The sequence below is a fragment of the Lactuca saligna genome, chromosome 1 (genome assembly GCF_052625555.1).
Source record: "Lactuca saligna cultivar CGN05327 chromosome 1, ASM5262555v1, whole genome shotgun sequence".
NCBI classification, from domain to species: Eukaryota; Viridiplantae; Streptophyta; class Magnoliopsida; order Asterales; family Asteraceae; genus Lactuca; species Lactuca saligna.
In genome coordinates, this window is record NC_136417.1 from 66,869,794 (window position 1) to 66,894,791 (window position 24,998).

General features: G+C 32.7%; 1 protein-coding gene across 1 annotated transcript; it reads right to left on the minus strand.

Moving 5' to 3' along the window:
* Positions 1 to 3,689: 3,689 nt before the first annotated feature.
* LOC145038959 (myosin-6-like) lies at positions 3,690 to 15,227 on the minus strand. The gene is made up of 41 exons (XM_078987152.1): positions 14,873 to 15,227; positions 14,442 to 14,570; positions 14,020 to 14,309; positions 13,588 to 13,744; positions 13,392 to 13,450; positions 13,152 to 13,311; positions 12,927 to 13,076; positions 12,713 to 12,849; positions 12,485 to 12,631; positions 12,284 to 12,385; positions 12,056 to 12,113; positions 11,852 to 11,953; positions 11,718 to 11,755; positions 11,510 to 11,636; positions 11,238 to 11,408; positions 11,013 to 11,144; positions 10,831 to 10,940; positions 10,510 to 10,745; positions 9,185 to 9,390; positions 8,821 to 8,940; positions 8,374 to 8,472; positions 8,225 to 8,299; positions 8,016 to 8,090; positions 7,850 to 7,924; positions 7,642 to 7,716; positions 7,454 to 7,528; positions 7,176 to 7,346; positions 6,952 to 7,091; positions 6,800 to 6,854; positions 6,607 to 6,678; positions 6,347 to 6,517; positions 6,125 to 6,259; positions 5,883 to 6,047; positions 5,708 to 5,806; positions 5,549 to 5,619; positions 5,347 to 5,446; positions 5,211 to 5,267; positions 5,074 to 5,130; positions 4,921 to 5,001; positions 4,772 to 4,854; positions 3,690 to 4,664 (listed from the first exon to the last, which is right to left on the minus strand). The coding sequence occupies exons 1-41, from the start codon at positions 14,873 to 14,875 to the stop codon at positions 4,550 to 4,552; spliced, it is 4,680 nt and encodes a 1,559-aa protein (XP_078843278.1). The 5' UTR covers positions 14,876 to 15,227; the 3' UTR covers positions 3,690 to 4,549.
* Positions 15,228 to 24,998: the final 9,771 nt, after the last annotated feature.

The following is a 24,998-nucleotide window of genomic DNA, read 5'->3' on the forward strand; positions in this document are numbered from 1 at the left end:
TTGTTCAAATTTGATGTTATATTTGCTGAAAATGTATATAATTTGTTGAAATGTTGAAATCTGATGTTATTGTTGTTGGAACTAATTTTTCTCTATTAATCTTTTGCTTAATCTAGATATGTATATAATTTGTTCAGCTTAACCTTTATTAGGGATTTTGTATATGGACATTTTCTTATTTATATTTTCTAGGGACATACAAATTTTCTAAAGTTTTGAATTATAATGAAGAACATCATGCTTAAATATGAAAGTTTCTTGGTTTGATTTGAATTATTAATCACATAACATCTTCTAATATTGATCTTGTTGTTTGTAGGTACTTGAATTTGCTGGAAATGCAATTAGGGACAAGTAAAATAGTATAAGTTCAAGGCTTGTTTTGTTGGCAATTAGAAATGATAGAAGAACTTGAGAAATTCCTGGTTCCTGAAACTGTATATAGATCATATGACAAGTTAGTGCGTTTATTTTTAGTGCATTTATTTTTATCGAGATCTATTGATTTAACAACTAGTCTTTTTATGACTTTAATATAGAGCTTTTTTGTTTGATGCAATATTTTAGAAAATGGAGTTTGCATGTTTAATTTAACAAGTCTAGTGTACTCTATTTTTTTTTATTCTTGGAACCGAAGGATGCTACCTCTTACAAAATACTGAATAAAATATTACATACATAAACAAAAAGTAACAAGCTTGTGGGATGATTAATTGGTTGTCATAAACAGTGAAACAAGCTTATGGGATGATTCATTGTTTTAAGACCGAAATTAACAAGCTTCTGTGGCAATATGGATTTTATTTCAATGTTTTAAGATTGAAATTATTTTAATTTCAGTGTTGAAAAACTATTTTAAGGTTGTAAAATCATTTTACTTAAATTCTAGTTTATTTTAGGAGTATGTTGACGTTAAAAAACAAACAATCTTCTTCATACAGATTGCAGACGTTTGGTCCACCTTTTCTTTTGCGATGGCTTGAAAATATGGTCCGTAGACTGCAGACATTTTAGCTTTAGAAAAACAAACAGCACCTTAATGTTTTCTTGTTAAGAGCTATGTTAGACAGGTTGCTAACACATCTAAATTTGTTCAAAAGGGGTTTCAATTTGGAGAGCATTGGTTGTGCTTCTTGTAGCTCCAATTTTGATTTGGGCGATCACATGTTGAATTGTGGAAAACCCCATAGGGATTGCGGTAGTATATTTCATATAATTAGAAAATGTAAATATGACTTTTGAAATGAGTTGCCTAATATATCTACATGACACATGATATATAATATTAATGAGGACACATGATATATAATATTATTGAGGAGTTGTATTAGAGTGACACTTGGAAAAAGAGGATTAAAACTATTCATTTATTAGAATAAGGATATATATATATATATATATATATATATATATATATATATATATATATATATATATATATATATATATATATGAAGCATCCAAAAATTATGACGCAAAAATTTCATTTTTTATTTAAGTAAAAAACAGTATTCCAAAACATTGTTCATACAACCCAATAAAATGAATCTGTCAAACATCATAAAAATCAGAGTATGTCCCATAAACAGAATCCACATGGCGTGTGCGATGCAGTCAACCCGAGCTCTTCCCCTTGGAACCGGAAGTACCTGAAACATAAATTAAAACCATGACAGCATTCTACATGAATGGCAATCTAGTAACATGGGTCTCACAATAGCAACACAATGTAGCTTTGTCGTCCTGTGAAGCAGAGTTTATTGCAGCAACCATGGCAGCTTGCTAAGGTATTTGGCTTCGGAGACTTCTCACTGAAATAATCGGGCAAAAGGTGCCACTTGTAGCTCTGTTTATTGATAATCGCTCAGCTCTTGAATTAATGAAGAATCCGGTGTTCCATGGACGTAGCAAACACATTGACATAATGTATCACTTTATTAGAGAATGTGGTTAAAATGGGGAGATAATAGTAAGTCATGTGTGTGGTGCGAAGAGAAAGCAAAAATTATCACAAAGACAATGGCAAGAGTGAAGCATGAAGAAATGAGAGATCTGATTCGAGTGAAGGCAATCACCAACTTCTGAATTAAGGGGGAAAGTGTTAAAATAATTCAGAAGTATTTTATTCAATTTTTTGCATGTTTAAATTGAGTAGGAAGAATAACTCAAGGCCATGTGACAGATATGCCCCTGGTCTTTAGCAAGTAGTTGGTAGTTCCTATTTTCCTGCAATTTCCTTTCTTTAAATTCTAGGCATTGTGTACGTTGGTTATATCCCCTGTTGAAGTGAATAATATAGAAAAACATTTGCCTAATCTCTATTAATTCCTTGCTCTATTATTTGTTTGTTTGTGAAAAGCCAATTGAAGGGTCTGTCAATACTAACAGTGTCAAGAGGTAACTTTGTAGAAGCTTCGCGGGATTCATGCAATAAGAGCGTGTTCTTGGCTTCAAGGAAAGATGGAAACGGCTTTTTTTAGTGTGTTGAAATTTCGGTAATGGAACTAGAGCCTTTTTTAGTATTACGAAATTGGTCTTGCAGTTTAAGCATACGGGACATTTTTGTTGTTGCGAAAAAAACTCATCCAATTTGTCATAAGGGTCCTTTGTAGTGCAATCATCCATAGAAATAATTTGGAGCAAACTCGGGTCATGTATAGTATAAAACCATGACTGGATTCTAGCATCAATAGAATGTCAGGAGAGGTTGACGATAACCACAGAGAATCACATGTAGCAGTGGATGAAGAGAAAAAGAAAATATATATATATTTTTGCTTTGATCGGTCACGTAGGGTATAGGATGAGAATTGTAGCTTGATATCATGTTGAATTGTGAAAAACCCTTAGAGATTACGGTGATATATTTTAGTATAAATATGACACAAAAAGTTATAAAGGGAACCCTATATTTTACAAGAATGTATATAAATTAACGTGTTATGCTCATGTGTAGTAGTGGTGGAAGTGTGGATGCGGTGGTGCCTCGAGTCCATTTTATTTCCAAATGGATGTATTGGATGGATGTCATGCTTTTGGTGACTACACGTCAGGAAAGACGGGAACTTATGGTGTTAGTGACATGTTGGGTTCCTTTGGATATGCATGATGTGGTGTTGATTTTGGTTATGCGAAAGTTTGAGATCGTTGATTTTATCAAGACGACACCTTTCCTCTCGCTTAAAAGTAAAATTACAAAGTTTAATGTTTTTGCCCTCATTGCTAGTCTTGAGGTATATAAATTTTAGATGTTCAAAATAAATATTAAATTATATATATATATATATATATATATATATATATATATATATATATATATATATATATATATATATATATATGTGTGTGCGCGCGTTACAAATCTTAATTTACAAATAACCATTTTGTTTTTTTTTAATTTACAAATATTCAAGTTATATAGTTTTTTAAATGTCTCGAGTCTTGAAAACTGAGTTGACCGATCCACGTTTTAAAACAAAAATCAATTTGGATTCACTTGAACGGATTGGATTGGATGAGAACTCGTCCATCCAAACGAACACCCCTAACTTATCAGTTAATTTGTTCCCTCATGATGGTAAAAATAAATGATGATATGAAATCCATGCATTGCATTATATTTTCATATTAGCATGAAAGTATATTTTGTATATTCTATATAATAACTTGATTTTGTTAATTAAGCACCTGACCTTAGCATATGTCACAAAACAAATATGAGAGTTTCCATCCCAAAATGACTTGTATTTTTTATGCTTGAAGCATGATCAAATACCTACTAATAGTCTAATACTATAACAAAAATGTAGAGACACATCCTTTTTACAGTACTTTTTTTTTTCAAAAGTATCCATGTGCATACATACCCAAGGTGAGGCATGGGTATAAGTTTTAATGCCCATATTACATCATGACCCAAGCAGAAGTTTTCATCAAGTCTCCAATGGCTGTAGGGAAATTATCTTCACTGAACTTAATGTCATTGGTAAGAGAGCTTGACATCAAGTCTCCAATGGCTGCTGGCTGAAAGATTGATTGGTCTTATACTTTCCATGAAGAGCTCTCAAAATCTCCACCATAACAGAAGGATTGATCCAAAATAAAATCCTCTGAAACTTTTCTCAAGTTTGAATCAAAGAGCCACCCAATAGCCAGCTGGCAATCAATAAAACCGTGCTTCATCCAGCCATCAGTGTTGATCATCTTTGAAGAGTCACAAATTATCAAAAAGACCTCCATCAAGTAAAGTATGTAGAAAAGCAAGAAACGTTGTGTACACCAAGTTTGTGGTTAAAGAGCTTCTGAGGAAAGCCAGGGAGGGAGTATTCGGTTAAGAATTGAAAGATTAGGGTTTGTTATGTACAATGTGAAACTTGGAGGTGCGCAATGAGGTTTGGTGAGAGTTGGGGTGCACCAATTAAGGTTTGGTTTGGACTTTGGATTGGGAAGGGAAATCTTTTCCCATGAATACGCACGCGTGTGTGTGTGTGTTTGTGTGTCCTTCCAACCAAAAAAATTAATAAATAAAAGCAGCCACAACCACAGAGCCCTACTCCTTTAAAAACTGAAACTCAGGGTTTTCAAGGAGTTCATTTGGAGGTTTCATGTCTGAAAAACCTTTCTCATTTATTGATTTACTAATTTCCTCAACTGGGAAAGGAGTGCTGCAACCAAATAGAATTAATTCAACACCATCAGACCTTTCACTATTTTGAAATACATAATATTGTTTATATGTATATATGCGCAATTTACTATTAAACATACGTACCTAGAATTGTCATCCAACAAATAGGAGTCACTATCAGGGCTTTCGGTGTCCTCATGCATTAGAACTTTGAACTTGGAAATAACCTAATATTATTGAAAACCATGAGTGCCAAATAAACAACTCTTATTATACTTTTATTTTATCCTTACTTCTTGGGGGACGCTATTGCTTCCTTCATTGTCATTTGCATAGAATGTGCAGATTTTGTGAATTTGTTGAATACTTAGAACCTGAAAAACTCAAAAAATATATATATCATTTAACTTATTACTGTAGATTGATTAACAACAGGAGAGACTTACAGGACATATATTAGTTGTGAGTTGATCATATGTGATTTTAGACTTCTTTTCTATAACCTGAAAAAACTCAAAAATTCATGTTTAGTTTTGATTTTTTAGGGGATTTTTGGATAAAGTAAATAAGCATGCATGCATACCAGAAATCCAACTGCCTGTCTTACACGCTGAAGTTCATCCGATGCTGAGTCTGCATACTGAGTCAATAAGTGGTTAGACCTACCAACTCACTTCAACCAATATTTAAATAAGAAACAAAAAATATATAACTAGTACCTCTGCAGTTGCCTTAGTACACCAAGCTTCTAATTTAGATAACCCTGATTTCACATACTCCCCATTCCCAAGTGTACAACACTCTTTATGCATAACAAGACTGAGGTTCCATATTTTATAATCCAAAAGATTATATAACCATATATGATATTATATAACTAGTTTCACATGGTTAGAACTTAGAAATAGAATCTCTGGTTACCTGTTGAAGAGTTGCACATCAATGAAAGAGTAAACTTGAGCAAAAACCTTTTGAATAATGACAGGTGGCACCTGAAAACACGAGGACGTACACAAGTGAGAGAGAGTTCAAAATTATAGATGACATATTGTGTAAAACAAAAAAGTAATAATAACTTACATGGAACTCTTTTAGTGTATCAAGAACACCATTTAGGCTTTCAATGATGCTCTCCCAATAAGTAGTTGGATAAGATTTACCATCTGAAGTAATTGGTGCCTGAATTTTTAGGAAATTATGAAATTAGCATTTATCAAAAATATGCTACTTTTTCCAAAAAAAAAATATATGGTACCTGGATACAAGAGGAAAGAAAGTGTGACAAATCTTTCTTCAAGCTGTTGCGAATAAATCCATATAATTTTTCAACATAAACTGCAAGTTGCTTCTTAAAAAGCAAAGCTGGGTATTTGGCCTCCACATGGTGCACTATACTAATAATGGAAGCTGATCGAAATCCCTACAGATATAATAACAGTTTACAAATTAATATAAAAAGTACCCATTGATTTTTATAAAAGATAAGATATTATGTACATGTGTCATCCTTCCAAATAAGGATGTTGGCTGCTGGGGTTTTTGAGGAGCTGGACTTAAAGTTTTTTGAATCAGAAAAAACAATGTTGAAGTAAAAGAGAGCCAATAAGCCATGTGTTTGATGTCTTCTTTTTTCTGTAAGAATACAAATAACATTCAAGTTAATTTAGTGTTCACTTCATTTTATATAATATTTATTAAATAAAGAAATAAACATCTCACCTCTATTGAAGAACCAATGGTCTGGATAATACGATCAAATACAGTTGTTATTTCTAATTCAAAAGTTTTCCAGTGTAAAAGACTTTTGTATATAACATAAGTAGCAACTGGTTTCCCTTGAGAAAATCCAAGTTCTTGTGTAGCAGCTTTCATAAGAGCATCAACCAAATCCTATAGAGAAATTTAAGGCAAAAAAAAAGTTTTTAAACAATCAAAATAAATATTAATAAAATATTAAAAATGAAAGTCGAAAAACATACACGCTCCTTTCCTATTGTGGAATTTGTCAAGTTGCTATCAAATTCCTTTGAAGGTCCTCCATTCCTTTGTTGCTGAAAATAAAAGGGTTGTGTTTTTACTCTTTTTAGCTTATTATAAAGCGAAAAAGATTACAAAACATTTTTATTCAAACTCTTAACATATATTTTAAGAATAATTCCCTAATAAAATCACCTTATGTCTCAGAATCTCTTCCTCAGCTTCCATGTCAGCAATCTTTTCTTGAAGACTAAAGAAGGAAAAAGTATAGATTACATTGCTATTTCCTGTAATTTTCCATTATAATAAAAGACTTGAAAAACATAAATAATATCAGAGCATAAAACCTTTGCATGTCAATCTTTATATCAATTATCCGATTTTCTGCTTCCATGGCCTCCTTCAACCTATCTTCACTCAATTTTGTGGTTTCTTCCAATTTTGTTTGTGTTTCACTAATTTCCTGTTCTAGTGTACTAACCTTTTCCTGCAAGTGTTCAGAGATACCATGAAATACAATAAATCATATTATAAGGAGGGTATAATCGTCAAAACAGGATCAAAAACTAACCTGGAATTTCACATTATCAGCAGTAAGGTTTTCTACTTTCTCATTGTGAGTAGCAACAAGTTGCTCGAGTTCTATCTTTTTAGACTCTAATAGTTGTTTAGTTTCTTGGACTTGAACTTCCATCTCTTGTAAATCAGACTGAAGTTTTGCAGATTCTTTATTTTTAGCTTCCTACAGATTTTTAAAGAGAAAAAAATAAGTTATGCTTTTCTTGATCTCATAATTCATGCTTTGTGTGAAATAACATTGAAAAAAGTTATCAGAAAGTTATGGAGCACCAATTGAACTTCAGTCTCCTTTAAAGCAGAATGTAGATTTGCAATATCCTTATTTTTAGCTTCCTCCATTTCAACCTACAAAAATTGAAAAAGAAAAATACATAGTTTAGCTTTTTATAATCTTGAATTTCATGTCTTGTGTATGAAGAAATAAAATAAGTTGTAAAAAGTTTTTAAAAAAAAAGTACAAATTTTTCCTCCACATCCTTTAAAGCTGACTGTAGTTGAGTAGTTTCCTTAGTTTTAGCTTCCTCCAATTCAGCCTACAAAATTTGAAAGAAAATCAACAATCAAAAACAAAGGAAAGATAGTTTATAGTTGAAATTAAAGTTGTTCTCTTATTTCATGTGTTTTGTATAAATAAATAAAACAAGTTGTGGAAAGTTAAAAGGGCACCAATTGAGTTTCTGCATCCTTTAAAGTAGTCTGCAGATTTGCAATTTCTGTACTTTTAGCTTCCTCCACCTCAGCCTACAAATTTTGAAAAACAAATCAAACATTAAAAGAAAAATAAAAACTAAAATAAGTATTTAAAACAAGTTGTTAGAAAGTCACAAAGCACCAATTGAACTTCAACAGCCTTCAAAGCAGATTGCATTTTTTCACTTTCCTTCTTTTTAGCTTCCTCCACCTCTGCCTACAAATTTTGAAACAAAATCAAACAATAAATAAAATAAGATAAAAAGTTAAACACTAAACTTTTGCTTTATGTAATCTTTTATTTCATATATATAAAGTAATAAAACAAATTGTTAGGAAGTTATGCATCACCAATTGATTTTCCATCTCCTTTAAACTAGACTCCAGTATAGCCTTTTCCTTATTTTTAGCTTCTTCTGCCTCAGCCTACAAAAGTCAAATACAAATTAAATAAAAAAAACAAACAAATTTAAATATAAATTAATAACAAAAATATTTACCCTCATGCGTTCCTCCTGTTCTAATCGCATTGTGAGTTCTTTGTGTTCTCTTTCCAATTTAGCTTTAGCCTGTTCAAGAGCACGACTATCTTTTGCTGCCTACACGACATGAAACCTTTTTAAGGCTCATTTATGAAGGGCAATATAGGTAATTTACTTTCTCATTTACACATAATAGCAACGTACTTATGTCTTTTACCAATAGTAGTAATATGTAATTTAACATTTGTGGACATTTTACAAGTTTCAGGTTACATATTGTTATTATCAATAAATAGATGAAAGTATGTTGCTATTTTTCGCAATTTTCCACTAAAAGAATACTTAGAATATAGTATAACTAAAAAACTCGAAAAGGGAAAAGAAATTAACCATGGTTGTGTTGTAAACAAATATAAAGCTCAAGAGTAGAATAATAAAAGAAAAAAGAGCATGTGAAAGAGTGACCTTTTTAAGGTTCCTAAGTTCAATGCGTGCCAAGTCTCTTCTTAACACAGACTGAGCATAAATTGCCACTTTCTTCATCTTCAAATAACGACGACATGCCAGATGATGACGTGAGCGAGTCTGAAAGTTGTTCATCAAACAATATCAGTTTAAGAAATATATAGGGTTTGGTTGATATGATTGATTGGAATTATCAAGGTAATGGAATGAATCATTACATTCCATTGTTGTGTTTAGTTGACTTGAAGGATTGGAATGAGTTGTTTTAACATGGTTAGTTTATGTATAATTGAAAAAGTATTTCAAAGAGAATAATGAAAAGCAGATTGTCATTTATTCCTGAATCTGAAAGGAATTGCAATACCTGGATGCCAATTGCAGCTTTTGTTTGCCTTTTATGATTATATGCTTTGCGTGCAGCCATCCCACGCATTCCATTTTGAATTTGAATAGCTGAAGAGTGTAAGAATTTGTAGGCTTTTCTATCAAAATGCATGCGTCCAATTTTCTGGATCCTCAAACATGCCACTTCTCTCCTCCTACGCTCATACCAAGAGCGTGCAACTTCCCCTGTAACAGTAGATTATATAAGCTACATATAAAACTGAAGTTCATAGTTCCATTAAACTAACTGAAGCTCACAAAAGTTACAATCTTTTATCTCACCAAAAAGCAAAAAAGTGGAAATTTTCACAAAAGTTACAATCTTTTGTCCCATCCAAAAAGGTGGGACACAGATCATTTGAAACTTTCTCCCACCCAAAAGTTACAGTCTTTTTTCCCACCAAAAATTACAATTTTTTGTCCCATCAAAAAGTTACAATCTTTTGTCTCACCAAAAAGCAAAAAAGTGGAAAACTCACAAAAGTTACAATCTTTTGTCCCACCAAAAATTATAATCTTTTATCTCACCAAAAATCAAAAAGGTAGAAAAACTCACAAAGGTTACATTCTTTTATCTCATCATCAAAAAGCAGAAAGATTAAAAAAAACTTACAAAAGTTACAATCTTTTGTCACACCAAAAAGCAAAAAGGTGGAAAAACTCACAAAAGTTACAATCTTTTATCTCACCAAAAAGCAAAAAGGTATTTTAAAAAAAAAAAAAAAAAAAAACTTACAAAATTTACAATCTTTTGTCACATCAAAAAGCAAAAATGTGGAAAAACACACAAAAGTTACAATCTTTTGTTCCACCAAAAAGCAAAAAGGTGGAAAACACACATAAAAGTTACAATCTTTTGTCTCACCAAAAAGCAAAAAGGTGGAAAACACACATAAAAGTTACAATCTTTTGTCTCACCAAAAAGCAAAAAGGTGGAAAACACACACAAAAGTTACAATCTTTTGTCTCACCAAAAAGCAAAAAGATGGAAAAACTCACAAAGTTACAATCTTTTATCTCACCAAAAATCAAAAAGGTGGAAAAACTCACAAAAGTTACATTCTTTTATCTCATCAAAAAGCAAAAAGATTAAAAAAAAAAACTTACAAAAGTTACAATCTTTTGTCACACCAAAAAGTAAAAAGGTGGAAAAACTCACAAAAGTTACAATCTTTTGTCCCATTGAAAAAGGTGGGTAACTTTTGTCCCATTGGGTAACTGAGTCATACTAAAAAGGTGGGAGTGAGGTTATTTGAAACTCACAAAGTTGTATATAGAAAGGTGATACTTGTCTATAGTCTATACCTCTACAAAAAGCTTGTAATGGTATTGCTGCAGATCGTAACATGGTAAACTTCTTGCAAGCAGAATATGAAAGAAATTTATTTTGGATCTTAGAAGCTGATCTTCCTAAAACCTCGCTTCTTCGAGCATCTATTTCTGCCATCTGTCCTGCTCTCAGAAACACTTTTGTTTTACCAATCTGATAGCCTTCAAGGTTAGCCTTCTCTAACAGAATCTTTGAAGCCTCCACCTCATCACTACAGATGAATAAAACTATAAAAGATTAAAAAAAAACATAAAACATATCATAACTGATGATGAACTAACTAACTACATTAGTACCTCATATGTACAACATCAGGTGAAAGGATTTCAAAGCGTTCGATAAATTCATGGAAAGGTTTACGAGTGGGAAATCCAGCACAGCTGATTCTGATTGCCTCCATCACTCCCTGAAATTCGCGTTTTTTTTTAATAAGTAAAAAGATTATAAGAAGGGCATAAGTGGTAAAGTTATTACTTACTCCACATCGAAGTTGTTGCAATATGTTCTGATTCTCAAATATATTAGGCTTTAGAACATTATTCGGTTTCACACACCGAACATAATGTGGCTCTGTGTGACTCAGTGTCTCAAGTAAAGCTTGTAATTGTTGCTGCCAAGATGATAGATGCAAAATTAAGTTGAATTCATTAAAAAAAAAATGTCTTTATAAAAATGTGAGAATAAGGAGAGAAGCAAATTAGACCTTGAATCGAGAACCAATTGATATGAACTTAGAAGCTTTAGAAGAATCTTCAGGAAGAGGTGGGAATAAGCCTGATACAAAGGAACACTTAGAAGCACTCAAAAGTGCCTGATGTTCTGCAACAACATAGTCCTTGTTTTTATCCAAGAAGAAGTCGGTTTGATATGTGACCTGAAACCAAACATATATTGTAGACTTGTGGTTAGTTATATAGGATTATTTATTTAAGTTATATTAAGAAGCAAAATAAAGAAAGAAAGAAAAATGCATACATCACCAGCATAATGACAAATGGTGAAGTCTGTCTTTGCTAGCTTTGGTTTGCTAAAACGTTTATGACCTTTGAATGTTTGGTAAAGCTTTTCAGCAAATGTGATATGAGTGGATCTTGGAAACATGCTGCATGAGAATGATTAATTGATTATAAAGAAACAAATAAGTAAAAGCTAAATACTAACAATATAAAAAGTGAATACATACCAAGCTTCATCTAATAGAGCTAGGATTCCCCCAGGTTTCTGAAGCAATCAAAAGCTTAGATTAGATCAACATACAAACATAAAATAAATAAGGAAATAAAAGAAAATCTTTTTTTTGTCCTTGAATATGCAGACCTTTTCAATGAGATCTAGAATGTCTTGATTGTCCACAAACTCTATGTAACTCCAATTGATTTCCTCTTTGGTATACAACTCTTGCTCCATCTTGAAAACATGCTGGAAAAAGACAAAAAGAGAATCATTTTTTATCAGTTATACATGATTCAAAGATTTAAACATATAATGCTACATGTTAGGATATATTAAATTTCACAAAACCTGATTAAAATGTTGTTGGAGTTTCTCATTAGTCAGATTGATGCAAAACTGCTCAAAACTGCATAATGAATAGAGCCAATTAATATTTATGACCATAACTTGGCACAAAAACACAAATTAAACTTTAGACTGATTTATTAACAAGACCATTAACTAGGGGCTTTTATGGAGTGATGTCCAATAAATAACCTATTTAAATGATGAACCAAAAGCATACCAGTTAAGCACCTGTTCGACTTGAAGCTTTCAAATCCATAAATATCGAGAACTCCAATTAAGAATTTGGAGTTTGGATCTTGACCAATAGAATTATTAATCTTGCTCACAATCCTGAATGATACAATAATAAAAAAACACCTTGAGCTATAGCCTATAAGCCTATAATCGAAATAGAAAATAGAGAATTTTTTACTTAGATTAAAAACTTACCAATCAAATAACCTTGAGTAAACTATTTTGGCCAAAGCATCTCGATTAAGAGCTGCAGAATTTGGATCAAGGGATTTTGTGATGCTCTCACCACGAGTTACAATCACACGCTTGCAGAAAGACTCTTGGAGAGCTGTCTCATCACACCTAAACAAAATCTGAAACTTTATAAGAAAGACTTTTTGTAAGAATATAAACTGAAAAACAGATTAAAAGAAGACTAACTACATGAAAAGCTCTGCTGCAGTTTTCAGATGAGATCTAGATTTATCATCCTTAGGTTGAGAAGAATCTGGTTCACTCCCTCTAGTGAACTCAATATTCCCTAAGTGAAGAATTGCAGCCACTACACGGAATATATCTTCCTATGGGAAAAGGAAAAAGAAACAATTTAGGTGACATTTTAATCTTTTATTGAGAAATTGTAATATATTTATCTTACCTGTTCCTCAGAGCTTATTCCAACAACATCCATGGCTTTAATGGTTGAAAGGTACTCTTTTGCTTCATCTAATCCATCCAGTTCATAGCATTTCGATTGATTAAGGTAATGAAATGTCCTAGGGTTCCCCAATTTATACTTCTCACACACCTAAAAAACACCATTGAAGGTTGTAAAAGCAACAGATGAAAAAGGTGGAAGCAGAAAACTGATTATTAATATTACCTCAGGAGGTGCAGCACAGAGCATGTAAAAGCAATGGTAGCTTCTCTCAGGGTCTGAAACTTGACAAACACGTGATCTTTCAAGCAAATAAGTTCTTATTGCAGCTCCAGATATCTTCCCTTGTCCATTGAATTGGATCTCAACAAACTTACCAAAACGACTGCAGTAATATGATATGAGATTTTCAGTTGCATAAACTTAATTTTCAAAAATACAATTTTGTCTACAGCTTGAATGAACCTTGAATTGTTGTTCCTAACAGTCTTTGCATTCCCAAATGCTTCTAAAACCGGATTAGACTGCCAAAAAGATAGAATCAAACAGATTCATTTAGTGATTGAGATTAATATATGTCTAAAATTGAAATGAAACCTTGAAATAAGTTATATATATGTTTCAAGTTTAGACTAAAAACAGTAAAGATCGTATAGCATACTTCTAGGACTTGTTGTTCTACACTCCTTCCATCAGCTCCAGGGCGACCTCCCATATAAGCAAGATACTGCATAAGATTTTTTGATGCTTCTGTTTTTCCAGCTCCACTTTCTCCACTTACAAGAATTGATTGGCTTATTCCCTCATTAACCATCTGCCTGCATTCAGACAAGTCCTTAATGCCTTAAAAGATAAGCACTTAAGAGAGAAGAAGGAAAGAGCATGAGTTAACCACTTATATGACAGGTCAAAATGGTCAGTGAAACCTGATATAACAAGTCATAATGGTTAATTTGGAAAAATGTGTGAAACTTTTATGGTTTAAGTGGAAGAAATAAAATATTAGTGGTTAAGCTGCAAAACTGCCCAAAATATGATGGTTTTTTCTTTTTTCTGTTATTTGAACATTAAGATAAGCAGGAAGAAAAAATGCCTGTATGCTGCATCTGCAATAGCATAAGGATGTGGATTCAGGTCACCAAGATTTACTCCTTTGTATTTCTTCATCACTTCTTTTTCATAATAATGAGGTAATCTTTGGAAAGGATTCACAGCAATCAATATATTTCCTGTGTATGTATAGATTTCATTCATATCGAATCGACTTTTTAAATTTTGTAGAACACCAGGTTCATGAAGATAAGCCAATTTTGTCATATCATCCACTCCACATTCGGATGCTTCTGGATCTTTTGGATACACCCGGGATACATTTGTAACAACCTATACAATACAAATGTATTAGAAAAATATAAAAAGAACCAAAAAGAACAGAAACAGTAACAGTAAAAAACAACCGAAAAGGTTTTAAAGTATTTTGGTTAAACTTTGTCATCTAAACAATCTTTAACTTACTTCTTGTCCATTTGAGCATTTTACTTTTATTTCTTTGTCATTCATTTCAAGAACATCACCATCTATCCAAGCTACCTCATTATCCTCCACCCAGACTTGAGATCCTACTATGATATTGGATGCAGTAGCCTGCACGACAATTCACAAATTGAATGTTTATTCATCTTTAATGGAAATTTTAAAGCTATTTGAAAAAACGAAGCTTCCAAGTGACAATTCACAGTAACTCATTGTGTAAATACACTTCTCCAGAAGAAAGAAAAAAATACAAAAAAGGCATTTAAGTAACAATTAGGTCATCAATGGTGATTCAACAGCATCTGGCTTTGTAACAATGTACCATAAACAATCAGGAAAAAGTTTTAATACCAATGTGGATAGATATCGGGACAAAAATCTGGACTGGTGATGATATATTAGAAACAACTCACCATTTTGGGAACAATTGAAACGTAGAGCAGAAAAACTTCGAATTGAACACCACCGATCTCCTTATTACAATGTAGAAAGATCTAATTTATATTCAGATAGAAGGAAGTCTGTTTCAAATCGTTTTACCATCAATAAAATGGTAGAGATTGATGAAAGAGGAATGATGATTCTGATTGTGTAAATTTATGGGGGGAACGTTGCAGGTGACAAAATTATTCTAGAGAAAGGCCTCCGGCAACCTCTCCGTCGCCCACTACCATGCTCCGGTGATTGAAAACCCTGATTTCATCGGCGTGTTTCGTTTTTTTGTGTTCACCTGTCCGACTTTTTTGGGTTTCCTTTTCCGCTCTTGGGTCGAAGGACCAGAGCAACGAAAACGACTTCCCTTCCATTTTTCGGTTTTCCGGCTCTTATATACTCCCTTCTTCCCCCCGCGGAAAATAAATAAATAAAGTTGCATTTTAAATAGCACTTTTTTATTTTGTTTTTGAGTAAATTACATATTTGGTCCTTGTGGTTTGCTCCATAATCAACATTAAGTCATTAACTAGTGAAACACTGTCTATACCATCACTTTTCAAGTACACAATCAATCATCAACCCAAAAAAAACCACATTCAACTTCAGTAACCTTCTTCCTGATCATCTACCCTAGGTTAAAGGTCAAGATGATGATATTTTGCAAAGAAAATTAAGTTAATCAAGATCTTCCAACCTACAATATGGTAGGTTTTTCTAAATCTTTCATTACAATAGTTTTTGTTAACAAAGATCTGTTTTTTTTACAGTGTTTTCCTAATATGTTTATAGTGAAAATCAACTATGGTAGATTAGATCTTTCATTAATCTCAATAAATACCGATAGTTCTATCAAATAAGGATCAGATATATAAGATAGTTGGGAGGCAGGGTCATTTCGATATATAGTTTTTCTTAAATCCAACAACCAAACCAACGTGATCATTCTAGACACATCTCTCATAATTAGATCAATCAGTATTATACTTGAGATTACTGATAAATCTTAATTATATATTCATAACATCGATTATGAATATAAATATAAGTTACACTTAAAGCAATATGAGTATAGCTTAACTTACTGAGATTTTCTAGCGAAAACCGGGGGATTGCACTGGCAAAACTATGACCTGAGAGCTTCTACTAGTCGAGCCTAGATACTTAAAGCTTTGCTAAACTAAAATACTCTGGAATCCCAAAGAAAGAACCTATTTTCGTGCCAAAGAATTAGAGAGAAAGTTTAGAAATGGTGTGCAGAGGAATGAGGGCAGCAAAGACTATTTATAGAGCATTTTCGGGGCAAGTGTGTCACGCACAGACTAGAGACGTGTCACGCCCTGGCTCTAGTTGGCCACTTTCCTCGTGACATGTGACATACTTTTAGTGGATCGACGTGGCCGGCTTCTAGAAGCGTGCGTTGTGCCTCCTACATGTGACGTCGCCGAGAAATCTTCAAAAAATCGTATCTTCTTCATACAAACTCCATTTTTGACGTTTTTTATATCCACATATAGCTATTGACGAGATCTACAACTTTGTTTAGACTTCACCGGCTAGTTCTCACTTTACTTTTTAAAATTATATTTTTAACAAGCTTAGACTGTTAAAGTGCGTGTAAAAATCATAACTTTTTCATACGACATCCGTTCTCGATTGTCTTTATATCGACAGACTCCTAATCACAAGATCTTCAACTCTCATTTAGATTGTTTTTCCTAACAATTGACCGACTTAAAATTCGGTTTTTGTGTCGCATACTGTTACGCTAAAACTTCAAAAAATAATAACTTCCTCATATGAAGTCAAATTTAAGCGTTCTCTATATGCACGCTCTTGCTTTTACGACTACTACGACTTTCGTTAAAATTACTTGGGCTAATAAGTAATCCATCTCTTATTCGTATTTTACGACACGTTTTATCGTTTAGGATTGAACCCGAGACTTTGAAGAGTCATAACTTCTCCATACAAAGTCATATTCGAACGTTCTATATATCTAAGGAAACCGTATTGACGTTTCCTAAATATTTATGATGATTACTTTGGCCAAAAAGTAATATATTTCTACATCGAGTTTTATAAACAAATGTTCATATTAAATCCTACTGAAATGTGAAAATGGGTTGTTACAAATTGGGTGTCGTATAAGATAATAACAATCTTTAAGGAGATAGATGGCTACAAAGGATAGGAAATTGGCCAAGAATTACTAGATTTCATTTGCGGATAGGGTATAAAAGATGTCATGTTTATTTTCGTGGATAACGACAAGGCAATTAATTTTTTAGTTAAGAAGTTGTCCAATCTTTATGACGGTTGAAATCATTTCCACATAAGGTTTATAGCCCTCATATTAAACTTTATCGTCATGAATGGGCTAAAATTCCAAAAAAATTATTAGGTTGTCAAGCTCAACAAATTAAGGGGTACAAAATACTCCAAAAGAACACTGCTATATTGCACTAATAGATAATACAGGGTAAGTAGGGTCGATCCACAGAGACACAGGGATAACGTCTATACCTCTTTATGTAAGGTACTTTGATCACAAGAAAATGAGGGTTTTGAATGCAATGATTAGAACTGATAATTAAAGACACAAGTAATCGACTAAATGAGTGAATTAAATTTAAAAATTATAAGGACTCCAACTCTATGTATGACAACTAGCAATGTGATTCAAAGATTACTAAATATTTGCTCAATTCTATCTAAGTTGGTACTTGAAAGTGTTAACAGGCTCTAACACTTCCCATTTACTACATTAATTAACCAAAACAACCGCTTTGATTAACCCTAACCTTACTAACTTAATCAAACAAGTTCTTAGAATTAGATTGAAAGATTGCATTAAACTTTATGTGAATGTCCCCAACAACACCCACTGCTCCTCACAAGCTCGAGAGCGTAAGAGTGTGTGAATAAGATTTGCACTAAATTCATTACATGGAAATCAGTTTAGTGCTTGTTACTTAGTCCAATTCACAAAAAAATTACGGATTTTGCAATTAGATAACTTGAATAACCTAAACCTAATTCAGATGGCCAATAAAAATCACAATTAGAATAAAAAATTCGATTAAAACAAAATCAAATTCACTAGATGGAAATTAAAAGCAAACATCAAGTCATATGACTGAAATCACAACTAATAAGTCAAAACATAAGGTTGGAGAAACTAGGGTTCTAGCCACACATGACTATAACAATCAACATGTCTAGAAAAAATGAAATAATCCACATACGAGACTTAAAAATCCAAAAACAAATGTTTCCAAATGATTACAATTGAAACCTTGCAAAAACCTTTGAAAATTGCCCTTCTCCCGTGCTCTAGAAATGAAGTCTAAGTCTCAAAATGCCCTAAATCCCATAATATGAAAGATAGGGAAAACTGTCAAAAGTTGGTTTTAGGGATGAACACGCCCCGTGTCAAAATAGAGTAAATCAACATGGGTCGTGTTGAGTGAAAATTGGCATGTCATCCTCGTGTTTTCTTCCAAAGCATAATGCTCGAAAATGCTCATTTGAGCCAACACGGCCTGTGTCAGAATAGGCTAAACTGACACGCGTCGTGTTCAGCATAGTCAACAACCTCTTCTTGGTCAAACAAGACCCATATGCATTTTCCAGTACAAACTGAACACGACCCGTGTATGCTCCTATCTCCAAGTCCAATCTTGATTTTTTTCAACTTTTCTGTTTTGCGTCCGATCATCCCAAAATCTTCATGCATTCTTCTCGGCACCTCCCAAAGCGCGTTCCAACCTCCGGTTTACCTGAAAAGATCATAAAAGTTTACAAATAAGGTTGTTCTAAAGACTAACATGAATTTGATGAAATGCAAGAAAAATGAAGGACATGTATGCTAAATAGATGCATAAAAGGGACTAAAAGATGCACAAAAGGTACACAAAATGCACCTAACAACTACCATGTCGAATGTATCCAAAAAGTTGTAAGGTATATTAGACAATCGGCACAAAAGATAAGCAAGTTCAAAGAGACTATGAAAGATTGTGGGTTAGAAATGAAGAAGTTTTTATGTAGTAACACCCCTACCTTACGGAAATTAACTTTCGAGTTATTGAAGACTGCATACAAGCTACGAGAGGCGTTTATGGAATTTTGCATAAGATGTATTTTTTTTTTTTAATTGTGTTGAATATGTCATCTTCTTTAAATTTTCATAACCCATTCGTTTGAAAGCGGAATGACATGATTTTTTCCAAATTTGTAGTTTAGTGTTTATATTTCATTTTAGACTATATAAATATCTTATTTTGTTACATATTGATTGAGTTAGAGACCCACAACATGGGATATAAAAGCTAAATTTATGTTGTTTCAACATTGTGATGAATCCTAATTCATGCTTTATGTGTTTTTATAGAAAAAAGTGTATGAAAATGATCTAGGTAGAGTACCAAAGCATTTTGACATACAAGCTACGAGAGGCTATGGAATTTTGTATAAGATTTATTTTTTTTAATTGTGTTGAATATGTCATCTTCTTTAAATTTTCATAACCCATTCGTTTGAAATCAGAATGACATGATTTTTTCCAAATTTGTAGTTTAGTGTTTGTATTTCATTTTAGACTATATAAATATCTTATTTTGTTACAAATTGATTGAGTTAGAGACCTATGATAGCTAAAGTTATGTTGTTTCAACATTGTGATGAATCCTAATTCATGCTTTATGTGTTTTTATAGAATAAAGTGTATGAAAATGATCTTGGTAGAGTACCAAAGCATTTTGACCTGAGTGTGATATATATATATATATATGACTCTCCTTCAGCCGATTCAGATACCGAATCGTCTCTCTTGGAGAGAGGTGCAGAAGCTCTCCCTAGTTCCTTGAAGATTTTATGACAAAAACGGAGATTGTTTTGGCTATATCAAAACCTTTAGTAGATCTCTTTATCCGAGAAGTCTTAGATGCATCTAAGAAATTGGTCAACCATAACCGGATTTATTGAAATGGTAACAGACATGAGGGCGAAATACGACAAGCATTAGGGTGCCTACAACAAGATGACTGATTTATTTACTTTGGAGTTTTGCTAGATCCTACCATGAAGTCGACTTTATTGTTACATTATTTAAAAAATGATCAGGTACATGAAGAACCCGATCAAAGAGTTTAAAGCTCGTCAAGTTCGAGAAGTCTAGATGGGGATGGAGAAATTGTTTGGCCTATTTGGAAAGATTTGACAATGGTGGGTCTTTTCAACAAGAAAGTCATCAAAAGGTCATTGCTTGTGATGATGATAGCGATTGTTTCGATAATTTCTTAATACGTAAGGTGGCAACTCGGATCCGAAGGATAACGAGTTAAAAAGCTATTTGAAGGAGAATCAAGTAGCTTACAAACAAGATTTTGATATCCCGATTGGTATAAAGTTAATGCGATAAGGCTTCGGGTACATGCTCAGATCGCGAAAGGTAATTACGACTTTTTTTAGTCTTTCCTAGTTTGTTTATAAATTAAAGTGGCAACTCGGATGTGAAGGTGGCAACTTGGATCCGAAGGAGCTTACGAGATAAAGGTGGCAACTCAGATCCAAAGGATAACAAGTTAAGAAGCTATTTGAAAGAGAATCAAGTCGCTTACAAACAAGATTTTGATATCTTCGATTGGTATAAAGTTAACACGATAAAGCTTCGGGTACTTGTTCGGATTGCGAAAGGTAATCACTACTTTTTTTAGTCTTTCCTAGTTTGTTTATAAATTAAAGCAGCAACTCAGATCTAAAGGTGGCAACTTGGATCCGAAGTAGCTTACGAAATAAAGGTTGGCAACTCGGATCAAAAGGATAACAAGTTAAGAAACTATTTGAAAGAGAATCAAATAGCTTACAAATAAGATTTTGATATCCTCGACTAGTATAAAGTTAACACGATAAGGCTCTGGATATGCTCGGATCGTGAAAGGTCATTACTATTTTTTTTAATCTTTCATAGTTTGTTTATAAATTAAAGTTGTTACAATTTGTAATTCTTTTTGTTGTTGGACATATTGACAATACAAATTTCAATCGTGTTTAGTACTAGTGGTATAGTTTAAATTAGTATCAGACTAACTTGTCCACATTGATAGTTGAAAGTTTGGTGTGCATCCAAGATTGGGTTAGAAAGCCTAGAAATTTGATAATATACATAGCTTTGGGTTTCCTTCTTCTTTTTTTACAATTTGTGTTCTATTTTGATACGATGATTACTTTTTATTAAATACTAAAAATCATTCGTTGTGTGTTTAAACAAAGTAGATGACAAAGGAATGGAGAATATGCCAACTTTTGTTAGTTGAATCGGTATTAAACTATAAATTCTGTGTTACGATAACTATGATGTATGTTTTATTATTATTACTTTTTGTTGGTTCATTTGGTATTCACGTTTTTCGGTTAATTTGTTGATTTGATATTATTCTGCTCAAAATATTGACTATATGACTAGTTCATTTAACACATAGTATAATATGTTTGGGTTCCAACTTCCAAACCGGGTATTCGACTGGAAACCGGGATGGCACCGGCTTATTGGTCAGCTTAATCGGTTCCGGTTCCGACCCCTAAACCGTCTTGCAAGTTGCAATCTTCAATTTTGTTGAAGATTCATTCAACTAATACAATACATATCAATACTGGCTTATCAAAAAACAAATTTGTAGCATGATTTGAAGCAATCAATTTCAATTCCGAAAACAAGCCCTAAATCAACGTTACATCAGTGGAAAAATAAAAATTTCTCATCAGATTGATCAATCTGTTCCTGTTTTGCGAATTTGTGGATCGGAAACCAATCACAACAAAGAAAAAAAAATACACCGTTCGAATTACGTAAAACAAAGTTTAAAGAAATAAAAGATGTGACCGTAAGATTAGTATCAATTGATGTCGGCGTCGTCGAAATCGTCTTCGAAGGAATTAAAGAAATCGGAATCGGTCAAGCGGTGGTGATCCAAGGCGGCGATAGGACCTTCTCCGAAAATATCGAGTGCTTCGACGTCGTCGACGTCCATAGCCACCGTTGATGCTTGTTCTTCCATCTCTCCGAACAATTCCACTGGCATTGGTTTCATTTTCTCTCTCCAAAAAGTTCGTGTCGAAGAAAAAGGAAGGTGCACTTGAAATTTCCTTTATATATGCCTTAATGCCGATTGTAAGTTTCCCAAATAGCCCCTCTATATTTCTTCATTTTCTTATTTCTTTTGGGATTTTGTTGAATTAAATATATTTTTTTTTCAAATCTTGGTTTACAAAAGATTTATAAAACATAATTAGAAAATCATTTGATTAATTTAAATTAGGAAATCATTTGATTAATTTAAAAAAATTGCAAAATAATTTTATATTTATTAAAAAACAATTTATTAATATCAATATCTTTTTTATATGACTCAAATAGGGTTAATTAAAAATGAAGTGGTAAACATTGGATATGTACTCCATTAATTCGACATGAACCAAAATCAAAGAGCCAGTCAAACCGGTTATTAAACTTTTTGGAATTATTCGGTTCTAGTTCAGATACAAAATACCCATGTTTTGAAAACGGACCGGATCGGGCGGTTCAACCGGGAACCGATCCCGAATCCGGTTCATAAAGATCAAAAAACCGGTATCTGTTTGAACCGGTAAAAACCGGTCCTGTTGAACCGGTAAAACCGGTCAAAACCGGAAATTTTAAAAAATATATTTTTTTTTTCATTTTTTGTATTTTTATATAATTAAATATAATTATGATATCATCCAGTTTTTCCGGTTTTTGAGACCGGTCCGACCGGTTGGACCACTTGAACCATCGAACCAGTAAAACGACCGGTTCGGTCTCCGGTCCGGTTTTCAAAACCTTGCAAAATACTCAAAATAACTACTAATTACAATCCACAATGTAGCATCTCTCCCTGCAAAAGGAAAAAGAAAGTGAAAAACATTAACTTTTGAACAACAAAAAGATGTTAAGATGTTAAATCCTTTTAAACTTCAAAATTATATAGTGATGTTTAATGAAACAAAATCTCAATGTATCAAATCACTTAAAATGAATATGTTTAAGTTTAACGGTATATATTTTATAGTGCTATTTGACAAAACAAAGTCTCACTGTACCAAATCATAATCATTTTCAATTTTTCCATAGGTTATATATAGGGGTGTAAACGAGCCAAGCCGAGGCCGAGCCTGACAAAGCTCGAGCTCGGCTCGTTTAATTTGAGGAAGCTCGAGCTCGATTCAAACCTTAAAATGAAGCTCGCGCTCAGCTCATGAATAATTTAGTGGGCTCGCGAGCCTAATCGAGCCTAAACGAGCCTCTATGTGTGTGTGTGTGTGTATATATATATATATGTGTGTGTGTGTGTGTGTATATATATATATATGTGTGTGTGTGTATGTATGTATGTGTATGTGTGTGTGTATATATATAGAGGCTCGTTTAAGCTCGTTTAAGCTCGCGAGCCCATTAATTGAAGCTCGGCTCGAGCTCATTTAATAAACGAGCCTCATATTTAGGCTCGAGCTCGGCTCAGGCTCGTTTAATTCGATCTCGAGTCGAGCTTTTAACGAGTCGATCCCGAGTAGCTCACGAGTAGTTCGGTTCACTTACACCCCTAGTTATATATATATATATATATATATATATATATATATATATATATATATATATATATATATATATATATATATATATAACACACCAGTTTTAATAAGTACCCATCGGATAACAGTTTCAAAAAATTAATAACAATAGTCATAATCACTTTCGATCGATTCCAACATTGAGCCGGAACCGAAACTGTTTACATTAGTTCTAAATCCTTTTAAACATTGAATCATTTACATAGTTAACCCTTAGGGTTAACTATGTCAAAGGCTTACCAACTTTTTCGTTTTAACTTATTTATCGGGTTTATATGCAATCTTCTAGTAATGACAAATGCTTTTATTTTCCAAAAGAAATTGTTTGACAAAGTTTTTCTCAAATGTGTTAGGGTTCAAAAAAAACGTTAGTTTACCAAAAAAAAATTAAAAATAAAAGGAAAAAAAAAAAAAAAAAAAAAACATATGGATAGCCATGTTTTGAGGGTTTTTCAGACAAATTAGATAAAATGAGTCGAAATGAGGAAAATAGTAAAACATGAGGGATTTGAAAAACTTAGCTGTTTAATATGATTAGCCCTTCAAACTATTTTGATAAGCCCCAAGTAATCCTAGAGTGTTTTTACTTAATTTGCTTTATTAGAGTCATTCCGTTATCTATTTAGCTTTAGGGGTAGAATGGTCTTTTTGGTATTATGGTTGTTATTAGCTATTTTGTTATGTTAGGAGCACTATCTTTGCCCCTTGTCTGTTTGAGGAACCACGCCTTTTGGAGTATCTTTCATTGATCATGTCTAGTATATATCCTTTCAGGGGGTTATTGTTTAGGAAGCTAAGAATTGATTTGTTTTGTTCTTCTTTTCCAGAGTCCATTCCTCTCGAATGCATGGGAAATCTATCTTAATTTTCTGGTATTATTGAGTGTTTTGTTGCTGTGAACCTGTTAGAATGTCTAGGGTATACGATAGATTCAACAAGGATCTATCATATTTTTATTATAAGAAAACAAACTTACAAAATTAGTTTTGTGATAACAAAGTTGACTCATAAGGTTCCCATTATGTTAGAGGGAGTGATGTACGTTTTCCACATCAAATTTTTGACATCCACCTCATTGTCACATCACTTTTACCACACAACATGAATGTCAATTTCAGAGGTGGGTCAAGATTGATTTTTTTCTAATTTAATACATTCTGTTAAAAAAAACAAGCATTTCATTAAAATAAAAAAAAAAAAGGCTACAACATTTGAAATATTACTTTACTTTACTCAATACTAGACTTATAACTTGACTTAAACTAGACTTAAAATATTATTTATAAATATGCATGTAACATGTTTTGAAGTAACTATATTGTGAAGCATGAAAGTTTGGGTCTTTCAGAAACACAAAAGTTAGGATCTTTCATATCTTGTGTCTGTATATAACATTCTAACTCACATGTTCGATCTTCTACGATAACCAAATACTCCATTTAATCAACAACTAGC

Coding starts and splice junctions, on each gene's coding strand:
- LOC145038959 (XM_078987152.1), bottom strand. Junction 7,529..7,641: donor AGGATGTGGAGGAAAAATTT/GTACTTTTTTTT, acceptor CAATTTTTGTAG/GTTGAAATGGAGGAAGCTAA. Junction 6,855..6,951: donor ATAAAGATTGACATGCAAAG/GTTTTATGCTCT, acceptor TTCCTTCTTTAG/TCTTCAAGAAAAGATTGCTG.